Source organism: Limanda limanda, chromosome 11 (assembly GCF_963576545.1).
Source record: "Limanda limanda chromosome 11, fLimLim1.1, whole genome shotgun sequence".
In the NCBI taxonomy this organism is placed as follows: Eukaryota; Metazoa; Chordata; class Actinopteri; order Pleuronectiformes; family Pleuronectidae; genus Limanda; species Limanda limanda.
This window is the reverse complement of record NC_083646.1, coordinates 26,273,278-26,293,166: the sequence shown is the minus strand read 5'-3', so window position 1 is coordinate 26,293,166 and position 19,889 is coordinate 26,273,278. Positions and strand designations below refer to the sequence as shown.

General features: G+C 41.1%; 1 protein-coding gene across 2 annotated transcripts in view; it reads right to left on the bottom strand.

Annotated features, from left to right (window-relative positions):
• Window positions 1-19,648, bottom strand: part of me1 (malic enzyme 1, NADP(+)-dependent, cytosolic) — an 82,202-nt gene extending 62,554 nt beyond the window's left edge. Inside the window, exon 1 of one of the 2 annotated variants that reach the window (XM_061081108.1) lies at window positions 19,594-19,648. In XM_061081108.1, the coding sequence (XP_060937091.1) occupies window positions 19,594-19,635 (42 nt within the window). In that variant the 5' untranslated portion in view covers window positions 19,636-19,648. Of the gene's footprint in view, window positions 1-18,405; window positions 18,594-19,593 lie in introns of those variants that run through there. The other variant, XM_061081107.1, reaches the window with a different exon arrangement.
• Between the last annotated feature and the right edge of the window lie 241 nt (window positions 19,649-19,889).

Here is a 19,889-nt window from a genome sequence, read left to right as displayed (position 1 = left end):
AAAGTCCTCAACAGCGGTTGACTTCGCCCACGCTGTTCTTACACCACACGCCAGTGGATCTGGATTCACTTCTGGGGGTGATGTCAGAGCTCCTCAGACCAGCAACCTCTCTGCAGCTGCCCAAACAGAGAGCAGAGGTTGTTCTCATAAATACCGCCACCAGCGCCATCTATTCTACCCCACTATTACTGCCACATATTCTCCCACAGTGCAACCTGGTCCCAAAGAAAATACTGTCTATTGCAGGAGAGGTGTAGCATACATCAGCTTCTCAGTTGATCATATTAATTTTTGCAATCACCAGAAAGAATAGTGGTCCTCCAAGGAAAAGAAAAAAACAATAAAACAGGGATTTACAGTAGGCTTGGAATTAAAGAGGTTTCCTGCCTTGAGGTCTCAGAGCTGAATACAATATGTGTCCCAGACATGCAAAGTAAGCGTATTTGGAAACCAAAGCTCATAAAGGAGACAAGCAAATAGTCACAGTCAGCAGAAACCAAAAAAATAAAATTAGAAACTTGCTATCACAGGAAGCCTCGGGATGAGTTCACTGGTTTGGTTGGCAGTGACCAGATGGGGTGGGTTTTGGCCAACAGCAGGAGGAAAGACTGAGTCACATGCCTCCCTCCTTCTCCATTCCTGCTCTTGTGTTTATAAACACACACATATATATACATGCATGCACACACGCAAAAATTGTGACATTGATGCAGATTCAAGTGATATCTTACTAAACAGACCCAGCCTTATGTTTATGTACAGGTACATAAACTGTGATGCTTCGTAAACACACACAACAAGCTTAACTTAACAAAATCCTGGTTATGATCAAAGAAGAACAGAGAGTCTATTTAATCCTGCTGCAGGAGAGCACCCACACTCCACGACGTCCACATTGTCCAGCAGCGAAATCATGGCGTCCTTTTGTTTTATCAATAGCGGCATGTGTGTCTAGACTCTGTAAAAACAGCTAGTGGGAGTAGGAGAGTGGATCGGCCAGCGGAATGACAGATTTATCCCATAGTTGTCATAGTTAGGATTAGAGGACACAGATGAGAGAAATGGTGGGTTGAAGGGAGACAAATACAAAACAAAAAAAGGAGCGGGAAAAAGAAAGAAATAAAGTGGGAGGGGTGGGTTAACTCCTTTATGAAGGTCAAAAGCAGACTGATCAGGCTGCAGGCATCTGGTTGGTGGAGTAACTGGTTCACTGGATTTAATGGAGGAGTTAGACTGACCCAGTATCCATGGCTCTTTAAGGCTCTGATCAGCCAGCCGACCACGCTTGTTATATAACAGCAAACCATCCAGACCACGCACCACCAAACAGCTCACCCTCTCGCTGGTGCTGCCACGTCGAGAAGGAAAGATCTAGCATGCAGCAGGCAGAGTGTTTCAGAGACTGTTTCATGCTCAAATGCTGCCTGAGCTGGAAGCAGAGGAATCTTTTAAAGCTGCACAGGAAAAGATTGTTTGGTAAACTTACACTGGCTTTTGCTGTGAAAGTCTCAAAGTGGGGTTTACACAGAGGAGAGCAAATATCCAATTACATATCTGCCTTCAAGTGAGGTCACCAGTAGGGAATCTCCCAAGAACACAGGAAGCTCTGAAGCAATAAAAGCACTTTGTCCACTGAAAAGTAAACTCATCCGAGTCTTTAGCATCCCCCGAAGATTTACAGTGTTTTCATAAAAACACTTGTGATTAGGGATGCACAATAAAACAATATCCATAATTACATTTCATTCGATAGCAATATAACAAAAGTTCAATATATAACTGTATATTTATTATGCATTCCGTAAGCACAGTGAGAAGTTATGCGGTTTAAATGTTTTGCTGTTTAAGTGTTTGTCATAAAGAGGAGTTAAAAACCTTCACTCAAGAGCAAAAATGTGTCATCAAACCAAATAGGAAGAATGTGTAAATAGATTCTCACCCAGTTTTTGCTTTGTAAGCACAATGTCACCACTGCACAGCCAGAATAAATCATTCAGAATACGTGGCAGTATCATGTATCTGATTAACCAGCATGACGGTGAGCATTTCCCAAATTCTCATTACAACTTACTGTGCTGTGGACAATGATGCTTATTTTGCATCTTGAATGTAGTCAGAAGCTGGATTTTTGGACTGTTTTATCTGACATCTGATTTGAAACACAGTCAAGCTGTTAACCTCAGGGAAGTGTCACATTATTCCAATCAGATGTGGATGTCTTCATCAATTAAAGAAAACAAAATTAAGGAAACACAGAACCAAGCCTTGCCCCAGGCCACCAAATCTCATTCAGTGATTTCAACAGGTCTGTGGCCAAACAGTCTGTAAAAACAGCAACAAAACCTTACTTTGAAAGTTTTCATCTGATGACCAGGCAATAAAAAATGTGAATTGGAGTCTACAACACATTTACATGAACTGTACCTTTGGCCATATCAGTATAACCAAACCAAAGCTGTCTGGAGCATTCACATGTCACCTTGGCGGAGCATTGGTAGAGCATGCAGGAGGCCGGACATCATATACTGTGTAAATGCTATTCCAGAAAGCTCAATGTTTTTGTCTCCACTGCATTGACACCTGCGTTGGCCCTCATCAACAGAAGCTCTCAAATCTAGTTGAAGTAGAAATTTGTTGACATTCCAAATCTCACGTATAGCCCCTCCAGAAAATGTCCGGTGTTCACTGTATGTCTGAAGATCAAGTTTGTTTCTTTGACAGACAATAGTTTGCACTCGGCTTAATTACTCAGCCCCAAACTGCCCCTGACGGCTGTGCCGACAGTGTAGGAGGAAGAAGAGAAGTGCGTGTGAGTGAATGGGTAGAGGGCAAATCTGTGGTGTAAAGTGCTTTGAGTGGTGATTTAGACTCAAAAAAGTGATAGAGACCCTTTACTATTTATTTATCAGTTATAATAATATAATAATAATTAATGCAATGTTTTATCCAATATCTTTTAACTTTCTTAGATATAATCGATCCCTTTTAGCTAATCATTCCAACTTATAAGACCTGTCCAGGGTGTACCCCAACTCCCACCCAATCACTCAGGCTACCCTGCGAACATCATAGGAAAAGAGGCATGGAAAGATAGATGAATGGATGGATGGATGAACATTTTCGCTAACTATTTCAACGTTTTTTCCTTCACTCTCAGCCAACCATCATTTATCTGGTACTTTTCACTTAGTATTTACGCTGTTTGAATAAGTCATTTATCAATATGCAACATGTGCGGATATACGTATTTTTTTCCTTCTACTCCACAATACTGCCATCTGCGATAATATATAATATGTACCATTTATGTAACATCCCTGGTTTGATTCTGTTCAGGGACCTTTGTTGCATGAATAATTCACTGATGCTTTTGGGAAATATTTTAGGGAAAATGTAAAAGTTTATAGGACCTGAATATGCAATTAGCAGCCTCAATCAAAAATATTAGTATTGGCCTTCAGACTGTGTCTGTGGTCATGAGGACATGGAAAGAGAAAGAATGCAGGTGTTAAACCATAGTGCGGTCTTTAGTGGTTTCCGCTGCAGAGGCAGCGAACCAAATCTAGTTCAGACATATAACGTGTTCTCATGTGCGCTCTTATATTTTTGCATTAGATTAAGTGGATAAGTGTGTGTTGGGGGAGTGATAAAAGGAAAGAGAGAAAGGGAGAGCGAAGGGAAAAATAAATACATTCATGCCAGTATGTGTGTTCGTGCTCACTCTCTATGTTTGATCTGCAAAGCATAGAGTGGATATGAATCTGAATGGAAGTGTGCACTGAACTGGTTTATGTCCAACACAAATACAGACACTCACACTCAAACTATTGACTCGTCCTTTAACACACTCCACTCTCTCCTCCTCACTCATTAATCATCTCCAGCCCTCCATCTATCCCCTCTCTCCTTCCACTTAGAAAGACATGAGAGCTTGAGAGCATCACTGCTGCCAATCATCCAGCTACTGCCCTTAATGATGGGATATCTCTCATGCATGCTGTGTCAATCATCTGCATTGTAGAGCCATATGGATCCGGCCTGCAGATGTTCTTGGATTTCACAAAGGCAAGTTCTGCAAACTTCACGGTAAACTTAAACCATGTATTTTAAAAAAAACGACATATTGGGCCCACGCTTCACAGGAATGCATTTCCTGATTTGAAGGAAGCATACCTAATGGCATCACTGCACTCATTGTTCCTGATGGCCATCACAGTCATCCTACACTATATAAATCCTACAGGCTTCAGCAATCAAGTGGAAACAGTAGGAACATAAGAAGGCCATCTATCCTGAAACAGAGTCATCCTGCTGTGGCTACACATCAGCCCACACATGTGGCCTCAGAGAAACATGACCTAAGATGTGTTTCAATACCAGATCACATAATGATGCTGACCAGGCCATAAGTAAACTGTGCAAAATAGCTCTAGGACTTCAAACTTTAATTCTAAAAGATGTGATTAATTATGCTCAACATGTAATGATCCATTGTTGTTTATATGTTTTGGTTTTAATAAATACAAACTACAGTTGTAGTGAGCCCCAGAAGCCATGTTAGGTTAATTGTCTTTTCATGGTTTTCACTGGCAAGTAACAGTATCCCAAATTATAACTATATGACTGTTGTTTTTTTAATTGCATGATGTTTTTTGGTGTTGATGGACACAATTATCCAACAATGAATTGCGTATGGCAATACGTGTTAACTCCAGTGTATTGAGGAAACCAACCCAGCATTTGATGAGCGCATATAATAAAATATTTTAATATTTTAAAGGGAAATATTTGCTATCTTCTTGTTTAAGTCAAAATTGGAAGTTCGGTGTATAATTTAAACTGGTACAAACATTTCAAGATTTGACTTTCTTTGATGTTAATGGAAGCTTACAAAGAAAACTAAGTAGTATGAACTGTAAATACATGAAATACTTGATTATTTGAATCCACCTTTCACTGTACTGAAGTCTAACATCTAACACACTGGATCTTTGATTTCACAAAGGAGAACCCCCCCTTTGCTGTTAGGTTGCACTTCCCTGGAATGAGTAGAGGTAAAATAACTTCCCATGGTTACTGTGGTTGCTCTCTCTGCTCATCGCCTGCCAATTCAATTCTCTGAATTCTCAAGCTTACAGTTCTGGTTTGTCTTAGCTAACGTTTAGTTGGGGAAAGCATGAGAAGTACAATCATATGTGTGGCTTAGCTTTGGAAAAACCTTAATCAGGGATTCCTCTGAAGGTAGAGCCAGGAGAGAAATCAGATTATTTGATGAATCAAGTAAAAGAGTTAGGCTAACACCCGGTCAACATATGTTCACTGAAAGTCTGTCAGAACAAAACAAATATAAGCACATTGCTACAAAACGCCTACTAATTTTCAAAAATGTACACAATGTGTCTGCAAAGTCCACTGGCTTAGACATTTGCTTTAATTTACCTCAGTCAAAAGCACATCTAAATACACCAAGTGTCAATGTCAACAGGACAAGAGGTGAAAGTCTGAAACAGTAACGTAAGCATGAAGGTCAAATATGTCTGCGCTCATTTCCCATGGAGGTGAAGTACTGTCACGCATCCTAAAGGCAAACGACCATCTCCACTGACATCCTTTCCCAACAGCACAGATGCCAGAGAACCATATGCAAGTTATTTGGACTCACCAGATGTAGAGTGTGGGTATAAGCCTGACACTGGGGGAATTTGTCAGACGACATTCTCCTCGTCTCCCACTACAGCCCTGTTATGTTTTTCTTAATAATAACCAACACATGAAAGGGAGAGAGATGACATCTTTGTTTCTGCCACTGCTTCAACATCTTCAACCTGCATAAGTATCTATGAACCCACCCAACATGTGCTTGTTTTCATCGAATATCACATTTCAACCACAGGCTCCTTACAGAAATCTAGCTCATACAATAAATAATGCAATAATGACCCCTAAACTGTTCCCAAACTTGAATTACTGCCTTGTGGTTAAATGGCTCCGCCAACCAGTCAAGCTGCAGTTGCATAAGTTTTTCATAATTAGAGTATGAATTCAAGAGTTATGGCCAAAACATTTTTAGGTCACAGTGAGCTTGACCTTTGACGTCTGACCACCAAATTTAAATCATTTCATCCTTGACTACAAGCCAGATGCAATGAAATTCCGTCCAAAAGTTTAGGAGATGAACATGACGGATACACATATATACAAATGTGCATTTGGATAGAAAGACAACCCAAGAGGACATAGTAACGACTATGGAGGAACTTAATATAAGGCAATTAGTTTATTTTCTCATAATTAGCTTATGATTTCTTAGGTTATACGGACATGATGTCTCAATAACCTTGACCTTTGAACATGAAAATCTAATCACTACCAAGAGACTGATTAGAATTAAGCCAGTTTAAATCTATTATTTTCGTATATAGACAAAAAAAAGCCTGACTGCAGATTCCCAAATTCATTTTGCTGTAAGAAATAACATTATTAAATTAAATGAAATATTCCTGTTTTTACCGACTTGTCATCTAAAACAACTTTTCTCAATTGATTTTCAAGTAGAGATGCATTCATATTTTAATATAACATTACATGTACTATTGGATCTTTCCATATTACCCTCTCCTTATGCGACCTTCTGTTGAACTTAACTTCTTTTTTCCATAATGATATAGCGTGTATCCTGCAATGAGTTACAAGCAATCAAAGACAGCTCATTATCTCCTGTCTTTCTCCTCCTCGTGTAAGCAGACCCTCAGTGCTTGTTGATGGACAGGACTGCAAACTCGGCCCAATAAAGCTGCCAGAGGGAGAAACATCAGACCACAGGTATGAAGTACCAAACTAATGGTTCATTCAATGCAATACGAGAGACAACAACACACAGGCACATGTTCGTCACCAAAGACGTCTGAGGATGAACACTGAAAGTAAAGTATAATGTTAAAGTCACATTTAGGTTGAACTGTGGAACATTTTATTTTTGGGGGCATATCAGATGTCTTTGACTGGTATTGTGTTAAGAAGGTTGGGTTGTATAGTTCAAGTCTATATGCTGTCTCCATGGAATGGGCTAGGCATGGAAGTCATATGAAACACACAAAGAAACTGTTAATTATTTCTAGAGTAGAACAGAAGCAGTGCCTCACTGTGTACAGAATAGATTGTACAAAGCCTCAAAAGTGGGGAAATGAGTTGAACAAATATTAGTAAAGTTTTATTTGGTCTTGACAAGACTCTGACACATTGATATCTCACCATAGTTGATCTTAATCTTGCTCTCAACAAAAGAGCAAGACAGGAGATAATGAGCTGTCTTTGATTGCTTGTAAGTCATTGCAGGATACACGCTAATACAGTATATCATTGTGGAAAAAAGAGTTCAACAGAAAGTCGCATGAGGACAGGGTAATATGGAAAGATATTATCATGGAAAGGTCACATAACACTGTTTCAATTAAGGCAAATGAAATAGAGCAGAGGAAAAGGTACGATAACACGAAATGGAATGTTACTTATCATTAAACCTAGAAGCTAAATAAATGGCCAGTGTCTTTTTTGTCAATGTAAGCTCTCATTGAAGAAAATGTTTGTATTCAGTTTGAAACCACACCTTAACATGTCGCTCTTAGGCGTCAAAATCCTATAGATCTTCTCAGTAAAGGCCAAATGGCCCCCATCTGGCCCCTGCTAAAATGGAAGTCCCCACTGGGTTCAAGAGGAATGCCCTGCAAATAACATCCTTTAAAATCCACCGCTTCCTTTCAGGAGGAAGAGGAAGAGCACACATCATCACCATCTATCTCTTCTCCAGATCCTATGACCTGACTAGGCTTTTCCCAGTGAATGCCTCCCAATAAATGTGCCGTGGAGGACCTGCCTGTGCCCTCTCTTTCCAAAACAATTCTGGTCATTAGAAGGCCAAGCACTTGAACTTTGTGCACTGGGCCAGACACATTCAGCAGAAAGATCTCTAGTGTTTTCTCTATCAACATGTTAGTCAGATAAAAGCACTGAGAAGAAGCAGGATGACAACAAAAAGAGGAGTTATCAAGGTATAGCTGAGTTCTGTGTGCTAAATTGGATTAATATGCTTGGTTTGAACTCCCATCTTACTATGTATTTGATCTAAATTACAGGTTTTAATCACACACTGGAGTGTAAGAAAATATCTTGACAGCCTTAAGAGTCCTGAGTTAACAAATACTGTCAGCTAAGTGCTGTTGCCAGGGTGTAAACAAGGTTCTACACTTGTCACCATGTGATGAGATGGTGATGAGAAGTCTGGGATGCAGCAGAGCATGCAGACTGAAGCATTTTGTTGAGAGGTAGAAGCGGATCCATGTTAAATTGCATAGTAATGAAATATGCACTATTTCAGAACACATCTGACCAATTAGCAGAGTGAATGCTCTCACGTGGTTTGTAGTGATGCATTTTGATTTGATTCATAACCATTTTGGTAAGCTGTGTTTTATATTGTCTGTTTCTTTCCTTTTGTACACATACCACATATTTATGTTGATTATGCAATTTCTTTACTGAATTCTAATCATATCTTGAGCATATTTTATCACATTTTTTTTTTTTTTTTTTAATTATTTAAAAAAACACTGCAAAAAGTACCAGGGATTAGAGTAAAAAAAGTAATCTTGGCATATCGAGAAATGCATATAGTATTTGACGTTTTTGGTATCACTTCCCCTGTCTGTGATACGATTATTATCAACGCTTTCAACGTGGACAACAACTGCACATCTCTTGTGAGGGTGTGTACTTCTCACTTTCCTGAGTCATGATCCCCACCTAGCAACACTGAGCTTCGACACTGACCAAAAGAAGCGTCTTAAATTCGTCATCTAGAGCAAATATGCAAGCGCAGTGCTTCTTAAATCAAGAGGTGTCAACTTGTGAATGTACAGACACGCTTGTTGGCCAAACAGCCTTGAAAACCGAGCCACTGTTGACTTAGGGAGGGCAGCCTCGAGTGGGCGGAGGTAGCGGACGTGTAGTGCTCTTCAAAGGCAGCCAATCCCCTTGAGGCAGCCTTTTCATGCTGAACAGTCCAGGTCCCTTAGGAGCCTGAGTGTTGCTGGGAAAGGGTCCTAGCCTAGATAGAATTCTGCAACTCTGTGAGTCCATCCAAATATTCACTTTTGGCTTGTGGTGCATTGGCATTAACTGGTCATGTTCAGGTGACAGTATGGGGCTTTGCTAGCCCTGTCTGGCTCACTGCCTGACTTATGTTTATTTCTTTAATTTGTAACTCTATTGTTGTGTGATGTAATGTAATTTGTAGAGTAATGTTTAAGCTTCAGTTATAAGACAGTGAAGTGTCCACTGGCTGATCTATCTTAATAGCACTGGAAACCCCTGATTAAACTCTTCGTGGTCTCAGAGACGGCCAATCCTATTTCACTGGCTGTCTCAAAATAACTGTCTACTATTGAAGACAAAACCAAGAAGGAACAAGGATACTTAAGCAACCCCATAGAGGGGGAATAAAGATGTTTTTGCATTGACATTCTTTCTGTTGTAGCAATTAACCACAGAAGTCTCCCACTCACCTCTGTGACAACAGTTTTGTAAGTGCAACATCAATATTCACACGTGGACATGTCAAGCTAATGTCCGGGCCCCAGTGAAAAGCATTTGCCTTGTGTCAAAGCGAGTTTCTCGAATGGCAGAAATGACCACCTACCTGGCAGCTGGTTCTTTAAATGCACTTAGACAGTCAAAACAAGGAAATGAGAGAACGTTTCTCTCCACAAAGCAACAGCATTGCTACTGTTTAAACACAGTAAAAGGCCGGAAAACACACTCACTAGTAATGCAGGAGCTCATGGTCACTGGTAAAAGGCAAGCTTTACTCGAGAAAGTAAAAGCTATACCAAGGGTTTTTTAACTGCTTTGTTTGTGTTGGAGCAGCTGGTGATGAACAAAGTTATTTGGAGTAAGGATAAGCTGGGTGGTAGTGTTAAAAACTGTAAAAGATGGATAATGAAACAACTGAATGATAAACATTACTGATTGCAATCTAAGTGCTGATCAACTGGTCTGCTAGCTTTGTGCTAATTAGTTAGATCCTTATTTCTATTTAGTTTTGTTAACTCCTGGAACTTTATTCTCAGGAGGGAACTGTTTAGTCAACAGAGTAATAGAACATGGAGTAGGTGAGCTTTCTAACTGTACATGCTCCGTTGTTAACGGTAAATAAGTTCAGTGAAGTTTTTTAATAAGGCACATTTGTACCATTGCCTCATGTTTTATAACTGTCTTTTAATTAGTCCTTTGCACATTGCTTAAAACTTCAACAGACTGCATTTCAGAATCTCCTGTTCTCTCCAAGGTCAGCACTTTTAAGTCAACTTACTATTGATCAAGGCAGAAATTGGTGGGTCAAAGTTCACAAGCCATTATCTTGACCCCAATAATGGTGCATGATGGAAGCATTTTAATTGTAATAATTAAATGCTGGTATAACTGGGACTTTAGGGCTTTAACGAACATTTTTACATTTACCTCCTCATTGTTTGTATACGGCTGCACATACACAGAAGCTGTCAATCATCACCCAATCAGTTATACTGTCAGTCTTCTCTCAGACCTTTAGAAAACCATTTGTACATAATGGTCATGCGTCCACTATGAAGCAGAATGCTGAAACAAAATACTACCTTTAAATTCTTGACTGTTACAACAGTCAGAGCCCTCCTCCACTCCTCCACTACTCTAATATAACAGACAAAAGCCGCATTGAGGAGCAGAGGTGGAAAAGACAGGAGGGATGCTTGAGATGAGCTTCATAGGAAGGTGACGAGGCTCAGACTGTCTCCACGTCTCTGTCTGGGACAAGCTAATGACTTCTCCATTGTGCTCACATGAATGAGGACCATCTTACAAAAAAACACAAAGGTGAGCTAAGGAGATAGGGGTATGTAGAGGGACCTGCTGCTGTTTAAACAGCTTCAGAGATGTGTGTGTACATGTGTGTGTGTGTGCCGACACATTTGAATTGATAGTCTGATCATATTACACAAAGTTTATTCAAGCCAATCCTGAGAAAAACACTAATCCCTTGATGTGTCGGCAGTTTAACAACATGGCAACTGTTTGTGAACTTGCCATGTATGTGTCCGTGTGTCTATGTGTGTGTGTGTGTGTGTGTGTGTGTGTGTGTGTGTGTGTGTGTGTGTGTGTGTGTGTGTGTGTGTGTGTGTGTGTGTGTGTGTGTGTGAGTGTGTGCATGCTTGCGTGCATGTAAAAAGCTAGAGTTTGCAGGTTACTGGAGGAGAATGATCATGCACTCTCTCTGTCTTGCCGATCCACTCCAGTCCATCAGAGGAATGTCTGGTCACTAGCAATGCGTGCGGTCGCCCTGAAACACCTGGCCACACCTGGGACAACCCCTCGACCCCAAACACACATACACACACACACACACACACACTCAAACAGTGTGCACACACATTCACAGAGCTCTGCAGTCCACCTAGGGAGGGGGATTGACAAGTGCAGCTGCTCTGTTTGAAGCCTGAACAGAGAACGGTTTGTCCCATTTTTTACCGCTCGGTTAAACGTAGCCTTGTAATCTGATGACCATCATCATCGTGTTCAACCTCACATAACCACTGTCATTCATTTCAAAACATCCTGTAACATATATACACACACCGTTATTCCAACATCATTTCTGCTCAGAATCAGACTCATGACTGATGCAGATCGATGTCAGAAACTTATGTGCAGTAGCGGTACACCAATATAAAATAAAACGCCAAAGCCAGTATGCAAGTAGCTACAAAACCAAAACTTACATCTTACACTTACATTACCTGAAGATAGAATGCATCCTGAATCTCTCTCCTGTGACCACTTGTGATCAGATCTCACATCCTCGCTCTTTATGCCAATAATCATCATTTTTGATAGTCTGAATTTACAGATGTGTCCAATGACAGAGTGTGTGTGTGCGTTTGTGTAGGAGTGAGACAGACAGAGAGAGAGAGAGAGAGAGAGAGAGAGAGAGAGAGAGAGAGAGAGAGAGAGAGAGAGAGAGAGAGAGAGAGAGAGAGAGATTTTATCCATTGGATCAAAAGTATTGATATTGTGGCGTTGAGTAGGTTGCCGTCATATGAGGCCCTTTGTGATCACACAGTGAAAAACATTTGGCCACATTTGTCACAGAAATAGACTTGTTTCCTACAGTTTGTGCTGTGATGAGATGCTTGGCTTGTTTTTATATTTGTACGACAGGTCGGGCTGTTCCTGCTGCCCTCGCTCCTCTGAACACTCCGCCGCGAATGCAATGCATGATGGTATATATTGCTTCGTTTTGTGACTATCAGTTGTAAACTTTTTTCATGATGCATTATGGGAAACAATGCGTGCACTACTGTATATAGGATATAAAAAACTTCAAAAAACATTTAGACACCAATACAAAATTGCTCATTATATTAGGGAGTGATCAGGGGGAACATGAATGTCCACATTTCATACTTAAGCCAACCTTTCACTATAGCCAAAAATGTCAACCACATCACCACAGGCAGTAGCCTTCACCCTCTGGGGACCATGAATGGCTAGCACCTGAAAAGCTCACCTGTACAAGAAAAAAAACAAGTTAGAACTACAAGTTGCCACATGCTTGAGCTATATTTCGGCTTCGCACAATGACTTCCAAGACTTCCTAGATGTGAGCTGACTGACTCATGCCTGGAAGTTAGCTGTCACTACTTGCAGTCTTTATGCTTAGCTACTGTAAAATAGTCACACATGGCCTCTAGCTTCTTACTGTTTATCTTTCTGACTTGATTTTGGTATCAACAATATCATCTAATCTTTTGACAGCTATCCTTATTATCATTGTTTGTTCCTAATTTTGGCAAGAAATACAATATGCTTAAAACCACTGTTCTATTTTCACAGACATCAATCACAGTATTCCCCCTGAAATATTGATAATTGGTGGATAGGTGCGCAAGACTAGAGACCGATAATTTTAGAAAGATTACCACGGTCCATGGGAACCTTGGCCAGCAGCACAAACAAAGCATTGCTGTAATACTTCGTCAACTCACACAACTGTCAGCGTCTTGACTGTGCAGAAAACTTTGGCCTCGTGTCACGCTGACATGGTGACTCACTGGGAATAAAAGTTCCAGACGCCACTGGCTTAAGTCTGTGCCAGATCATCAGGCTGCTTTCTCACAGGCACCTTTAACCAATTGAGACATAATCCTATCAGAGTGCATGGACTATTATAAAAACATTATCAGGCCTCACCAGAGATACAGACCAGCTGGAGTACATTATGTTTCACATGGAAAGCTCAGCAAATTAGTCACTGTACAGTAACAACCAAAGCACGATATATACACAAAGAAGAGAATCACGCAGAAACAGAAATATTTCCACATAAGAAAATAGAAACTCTGCATATTTATTTGCATTCATTTGACTGTTGCTAAATTTGTTTATGTGGCTCTTGGTAAGAAATGTAAACCTGGTGGAGGGATATCATTTTTGACGAGTGCATCAGCAAAACCCGAGTAAATATAACATGTGACCCTAATGGCTTCCAGTTTCAACAGAGGGTTATCAGGACTGTCGAATGTCCAATCACATACATTGTTGTTACGCTACTGCCTAGAACAGAGATTCTTAATTTGAGTCTTTCATCTGGCGGGCCATCTTGCGGTGTCATATGCGGAGCCTGTGGTTACAAATGGGGCATCCAATTGCAGCACTGTCTGTACAGGGGCCATATGTTTCACTCAGCATTCAGAGCCTCAAATTATGCATGACGTTGCGATTCAGAAAACCTCAATAAACAAATCATTGCTGTTCAATCAAGGGGATCAATTTGTGTTCTCGTAGGATTTAGTGTGACAGGTTTCTCACTCAGGGACAAAATCTATTTGAATGCAGGTCTTTGCAAGTATAGTTAATTGTTGGAACAAGTAAAACATGCCTGCCAGACAGCTGCTGTAAGACCGTAAAAAATGGTCAACAAACAGACCAAAGCTGCACGTCTTATTCTCCCCAACCTTTTTAACTGTCTGCACATGTTACTGACTTCAACCACAGTACAGAGCCAGTGAATGGGCATCTGTTGGTCGCCGACACACCGGCAGCTCAGTTCAGTGTTGGAGGTGAAACAGCATCCCTGATTGGGTGCTAAGAGCGTTTTTGAGAAGTTTGTTGTTGTTTTTCATAGCCACGGCAGTCGGAACCAGCGTCAGAGAGACGTACTGAGGGCTGGGATTCACACAGATGCCTCATTAATGTGTGATCAAGAGAGACAGAGGACGTCTGTGAAGCGTGGCCAGCGCTCTCTTCCTCGTCACAGAGAACCCTTTCTGCATCTTGCACCCCACTTCATCTCTTTATTGCATGGTGAACACACACCTATAATATCCGGTTCCACCTCTGGTGGAGGGAGGAGGGAGTAAGGAGTGTTAACCAAAGAGGAAGGTGAAGCTGTGTGAGTGTGAGTATGTGTGTGTGCCCATACATCTGCTTTGCATGTATATATGTGTATGTGTGGAGAGATTAAAAGGAAATCGAATCCTGCCGGGGTGAGTACAGGCTGCTTTCAGCGCTGCGGCCCTCAGCATCAATTAGCAGGTTGTGCTGTGACTGGCTCCTTAGAGGTGAAGTGGACCAGCTGAGGGAGGTAAACACACCTCATCCCCAGGGCTCGCTGAAATCAGAGGGAAGGCAACAATGTGCCACTGCCTGAGCCACAGAAGCTCGCCTGTGCCTGACTGCTAACGCGCTTTAGCAGTCATTTCCTACCTTCTCCTCCAATTTCCTCGCCCCGGTTCATGTACGGGACTGACAGGGAATGGTTCAACTGGCTGCTTAAGGAACCCTTTTTTGTGCTATTACTGTAACGTGTGTGTTTGGTGGAGCCTGTGTTTTGAGTTATTAAAGCCAAATGAAGAGAGGATCAAGTTTAACAATCATTCTGTATGAATAACTGTTGGGTACCTTCTTAAAACAATGAAATAAGAAGGTTCTCTGTTCAATCCGTTTGTGTGGGGTTTGCATGTTCTCCACATGTCTGTGTTGTTTTTCTCCAGGTACCCCAGGTCATCTCACAATCCAAAGACATGGAGATTGGGGTTATTTGGAGACATTAAATTGTACGTACGTGTGAATGAAAGAGGAAATAGGTGAACCGCAGCTATCGTCAAATATCAGCTGAGATTGTCTCCAGCTCCCGCAGGAACCCAAAGCAGTACAGATAATAGATGGATGGAGATTCCCCCTTTGTTTGTTTTTTCAGGTTGAACAAACTGGTTTACTCGTAAAAACTGTCTTTAAAAACTGTTTCTAAAAGTCTAAAGGCCAGGAGAACTTCAAACAACAAAATTGCACAAAATTATGGATGGACAACTTGAAAGTGAAATGAAAAGCCTTTGCGTAAAATAAAGAACAAAGGCTCCACTAACATTCACTCTTAACAAAAGAAGAGAGCAATCAGAGTAAGGGCGAGCAAGAAGGACAAACAGTACGAGAAGTGTTTGAGAGAGTTGGTGTTAAGATGATTGCTGTAAGTCTGTCAGACAAGGCTCCAGATCACAACAGAACTGTATTAGACGAAACATCCCTTGTTGTAGACCAGTCATGCTTCCACATAGATTTAGGTCAACCTTTCCAGCCCTCTTTAAGAGCCTCACTGTACACTGGGTCCATTCAGGGCCCCAAGGTGTAAATTGGGATGTAAACAAACAGTTTACTGGGCCAGCTTCTAGGCACTGAAGCTAAAGGCCTACAGATTGACCTCTCACATTTTACAAGCATCCTCGTAGTCTAAAGAGAAGGTTTTCATATCAGATCAGTAAGAAAAAGGTTCTCTTAACAAATTTAAGTTTTTTAAGAAGAATATCAAAAAGGGTTGTTGAGACAAAAATATTTCTCAGATCAGCAACAAACCACAACCTGAAACAACACCATGGTTGGCTCAAATGTTGCTGTGAACAGAGAAGCTTCACAACATGTTGATGAATTGAACACAATTTGAAAACTTGAAATTTGAAATATTGGAATCATAGTGCTCAGGTCTGTCCAGAATAGCACTACACTTCCCTTGAATGCAATCATTTATTTCACACAGGAGATGTTTTTCTAGTTTTTATTCCATTTAGTTGAAGAACCGGATCTCTGTCTATTTTCTACTATAATATAATCCAGCTCACTTCCAGCTTAAGCGTAAAATGAGGTGTACCGTTTCTAAATGACAATTTATTAAACATATTCCACTAATTAAACAAACATGATCTACACTATACACCAACATGAGATCTGCATGTTGGCGTACCACACCAGGGTTGAAAACTGTGGCCTAATTTGTTCCTATAATGTATCTCTGTGCACACATCTCACCTCACTCACCCCTGCACACCATGCACACCATGCACACTTACTCACTTTAAATCAAACAGACACAGGGTTGATGCACAGTATGTAGCGGTGTCGGAGTGGAGTCATTAAGTTGACCGACAACCGGGTCTCTGTGCAGCTACCACAACACCGCCCCTCACCCAAACACACTGGCCTCTGTGAACTCCACTGTCTCACTTATCAGCTCGGTGTTGACACCACTCCGGCTGCCGGCTCCTTCAGCCGTTATTAAACTGCCTGTGGCTGTTATCACACAGGGACTGCTGTCATACTAAAAGTGAACAGACGTGGTCTGCAACATCATATTTTGGATTTTGTATCTATGAATTCAAATTGAAATTAGCCAGAGCAGTTTCAATGTGTTCCTGTCGCTGCCAACAGGGAAACATGAGGATTTGTCCAGTGAGCGTGCAGAAGTCAGCTCAGAGGGGGGGAAATTAGACTGCACAAGTGTTCTAAAATTAGTCTGACATTGACAAAGGGCAGTCAGACTATGCTCAGTGTTCACAGTGCACACTTGACGTTAAGAGTGACCCTGAATCAAGCCAGTTGTTTTGATGGCCAGTCAGCACCATGGACAGAGACCCTGTCACCATAGTTAGCCTGACCTGTGGGGCCCCATCCCACCACACAAACCAGGAAAACACTGGAAGGACTCAAAGGCTGCCAGGGGCTCTTTTGTTAAAGATACATTTCCAGAATGGGAAAAAAGGGAATATTCAACAGTTAATGCTGGTCACTAAAATCATGTGAGAAAACTCAGCACTAAAATGAAAAGAGGTGGCTATTGTAGCTCTTGCTCGCTTGAGCTTTTTGTCTTTCAAACTGTAGTCGTTTTGATTTTATTGTTCATTTGATTGTGTTAATGTTACATATTTACTTATTTATTACTTTGACTGATCTATCTTTAACTCTTCCCTTTGCTGCTGCGACACAGCAAATGTCCCAGCCGTCTGGGACAAACAAAAGATTATCTTAAAAAGTTTGTACTTATAACTAAATGATTGACAGATATTACCATTGCAATATCAGTCACGGTGATTAATTGGATTTTAATTGAAAAAAAATATTACAATTGCTGGAGTCTGTACTTATCATGGTTCCTTACATCTGGAGAACATCGTATGATTTGTGTTTGATCATTTTTATTAGTATGACACATCTTTAAGTGGATACTGCACTTGGCTACGCTGTGATTTTGATAAAGTTCTATGTATCTTTATTTATAACTTGGTTTCTATGTCATGAGTTGCATGACTAAGCAACTTTCATTGTTTCTCTTTGAGAGAGGAAGTTAAACCAAGCCTCAATCTTAAATGTCTGTAGGAGTTTGTAGAGGCAGTGGTGACTTTCACTGACTGTGATCGATATCCGCTGTCACACTGGTCTCACACCGGTTTTAACAATGTGATGTATCACTTGTTGTTGTGGATGAAGATGGGCTGACATGGTCATGCAATACGTGACATAGCAGTAATAGCCTCTTTAAATCTAAATATAACCCTAAAGCTGAGACCTAAACCTCCTGGCTGATGCTGCGTTCATTGACTCCCTGGGAGATCCAGAAAACAAGATAAAAAGTTGTGTGATGATAAACATGATTCACATCTCAAATTTTGTTGTTGTTACTGCTTTCATATTGAGTAGAGGAGGTGCGTCAAGTGAGTATGACGCTAAATGTGACACCTCATTAAGCTAAGTGAGCATCTTTAACATTAGCACTTTAGCACCTTGTTAGCAAAGCGTTGCTACAGGTTGCTATAGGGCCTGCGTCTCAGTAGCTGTTCGCTTAGCACCACGTAAAAGTTACTAAACCTATTGGGGGTTGTGATATTGATGAGCAGCTCCATCTCTCCCCCGCCACCGTCACAGTGAAATTGGAGGCAGGTGTTATTTCCCACGGCCCCTGAAGGCAGCAGCTAGCCCGGCCGCTCCGTCTTTGACAGAAACGCGATGGAAACTCCAAGACAGCTTGTGTCCCGCTGTGTCCACGCTCACCTTGTTGAGGAGGGGGCTCCGGGTCACATCGCAGCCCCTCTTCTTGGTGTACACCAAGGTTTTCTCGCCGGACTTCTGCATCTCCGTGTCCACCGACTCCCGTCTGACCAGTCCGTGTGCCATGTCTTTTAATAGAGCGACGCCGGTGAACTATTGTGAACTCAACAAGTGCAGCCGCTCAGCCCAGGTCCCTCACAGACAGTGAGTGAGTGTCAGAGGAGTCAAGGCTTCTTTATCAGTCAGCAGCTTTTTATTGTTCCTAATCAGTCCCCGCAGATCAGTGGGCCACAGGGTTCACTCTGTCACACACGTGAACCTGGAGGGAACTTGTCCTTCTCCTTCACTTCTCCAATGTGATGATATAGTTTTACACTGTTAAACTATATGACATACATTTTTATTTTGAGGTTGATTTATGAGAACTGCAGTTATGAATGTTGAATTTAAGATTTCTGTGTACGGATTAGGCCGCAGCACAGAAAATAATATGAGCCACAGGCCTCCATTTAAAAACATTCATACTGTTTATTATTTAGTTATTATTTAATTTATTTGCGGCATAGTGGTGAGTAGGTAATGAATGTATTATAATTTCGCTGTGAACTATCCCTTTAAATATTTGACCAGAGCTCAAGCATTACATGAGAAAAGAGAAGCACCAGCATATTACTTAAGGAAGTGAGGTTGTAAAAGTAGATTCCTATTATGACTACTGTTGGTATAATATAAGGCCACAAATAGCAAAATTACAAGTATTAGGGCCACTTAAAGGGGGAAAATAATATTTCCAGAATAAAGGCGAGAAAAGTTGTACATTTCTGAACGGATTCGTAATATTACGAGAATAAAGAAAACAAATATTCCAGGGAGAAGCAGCAAGGAGAACCTGTACATTAATAACTTTCGACCAGAGTAAAAGCCTTTGAGAACAATTTGTTGTTGTGTTGTGGTGGTAACAGTAGTTTACATAATCCTATGCTATTAATAGCAGTAGGCGAAAAAATACCAAAATAGTGGTTGTAGTAGAATAAGTGTAGTAAAAGGTGTTTGCAGTTGCAGATATAATGTTAATAATTGTAATGCAGTATGCGTTACAATGGGCAGCATTCCAAGGGGTGACAGTGACTTTACAGGGTCTAACATTAACAGCGTAGCCTTCATGCTGTGATTAGTATGACTTGCACTCACCCCCTCCCCTCTCCACAGGTTTCTCCAGAGTTTTTGAGTCATGACATTTCTCACAAACACGTAACTGAGTTCACTTTACTACACCAAGCGCTGGAGGGCTGTGACAAGAGTGAGGATATTTGAAGCCAAGGTCAACCTTCACATGGTTACAGCTGAAAAGTTTTGCAACATCAGATAGCAGCGAGTTTGACAGTGACTGTGGCATTCTGGGAGCGAGATTAAGGTTGTTCAACTGTCACTCCACACACCACACAGGGAATGAATGACTGCTCCGAATTCACAAAAGTCTTACCAGG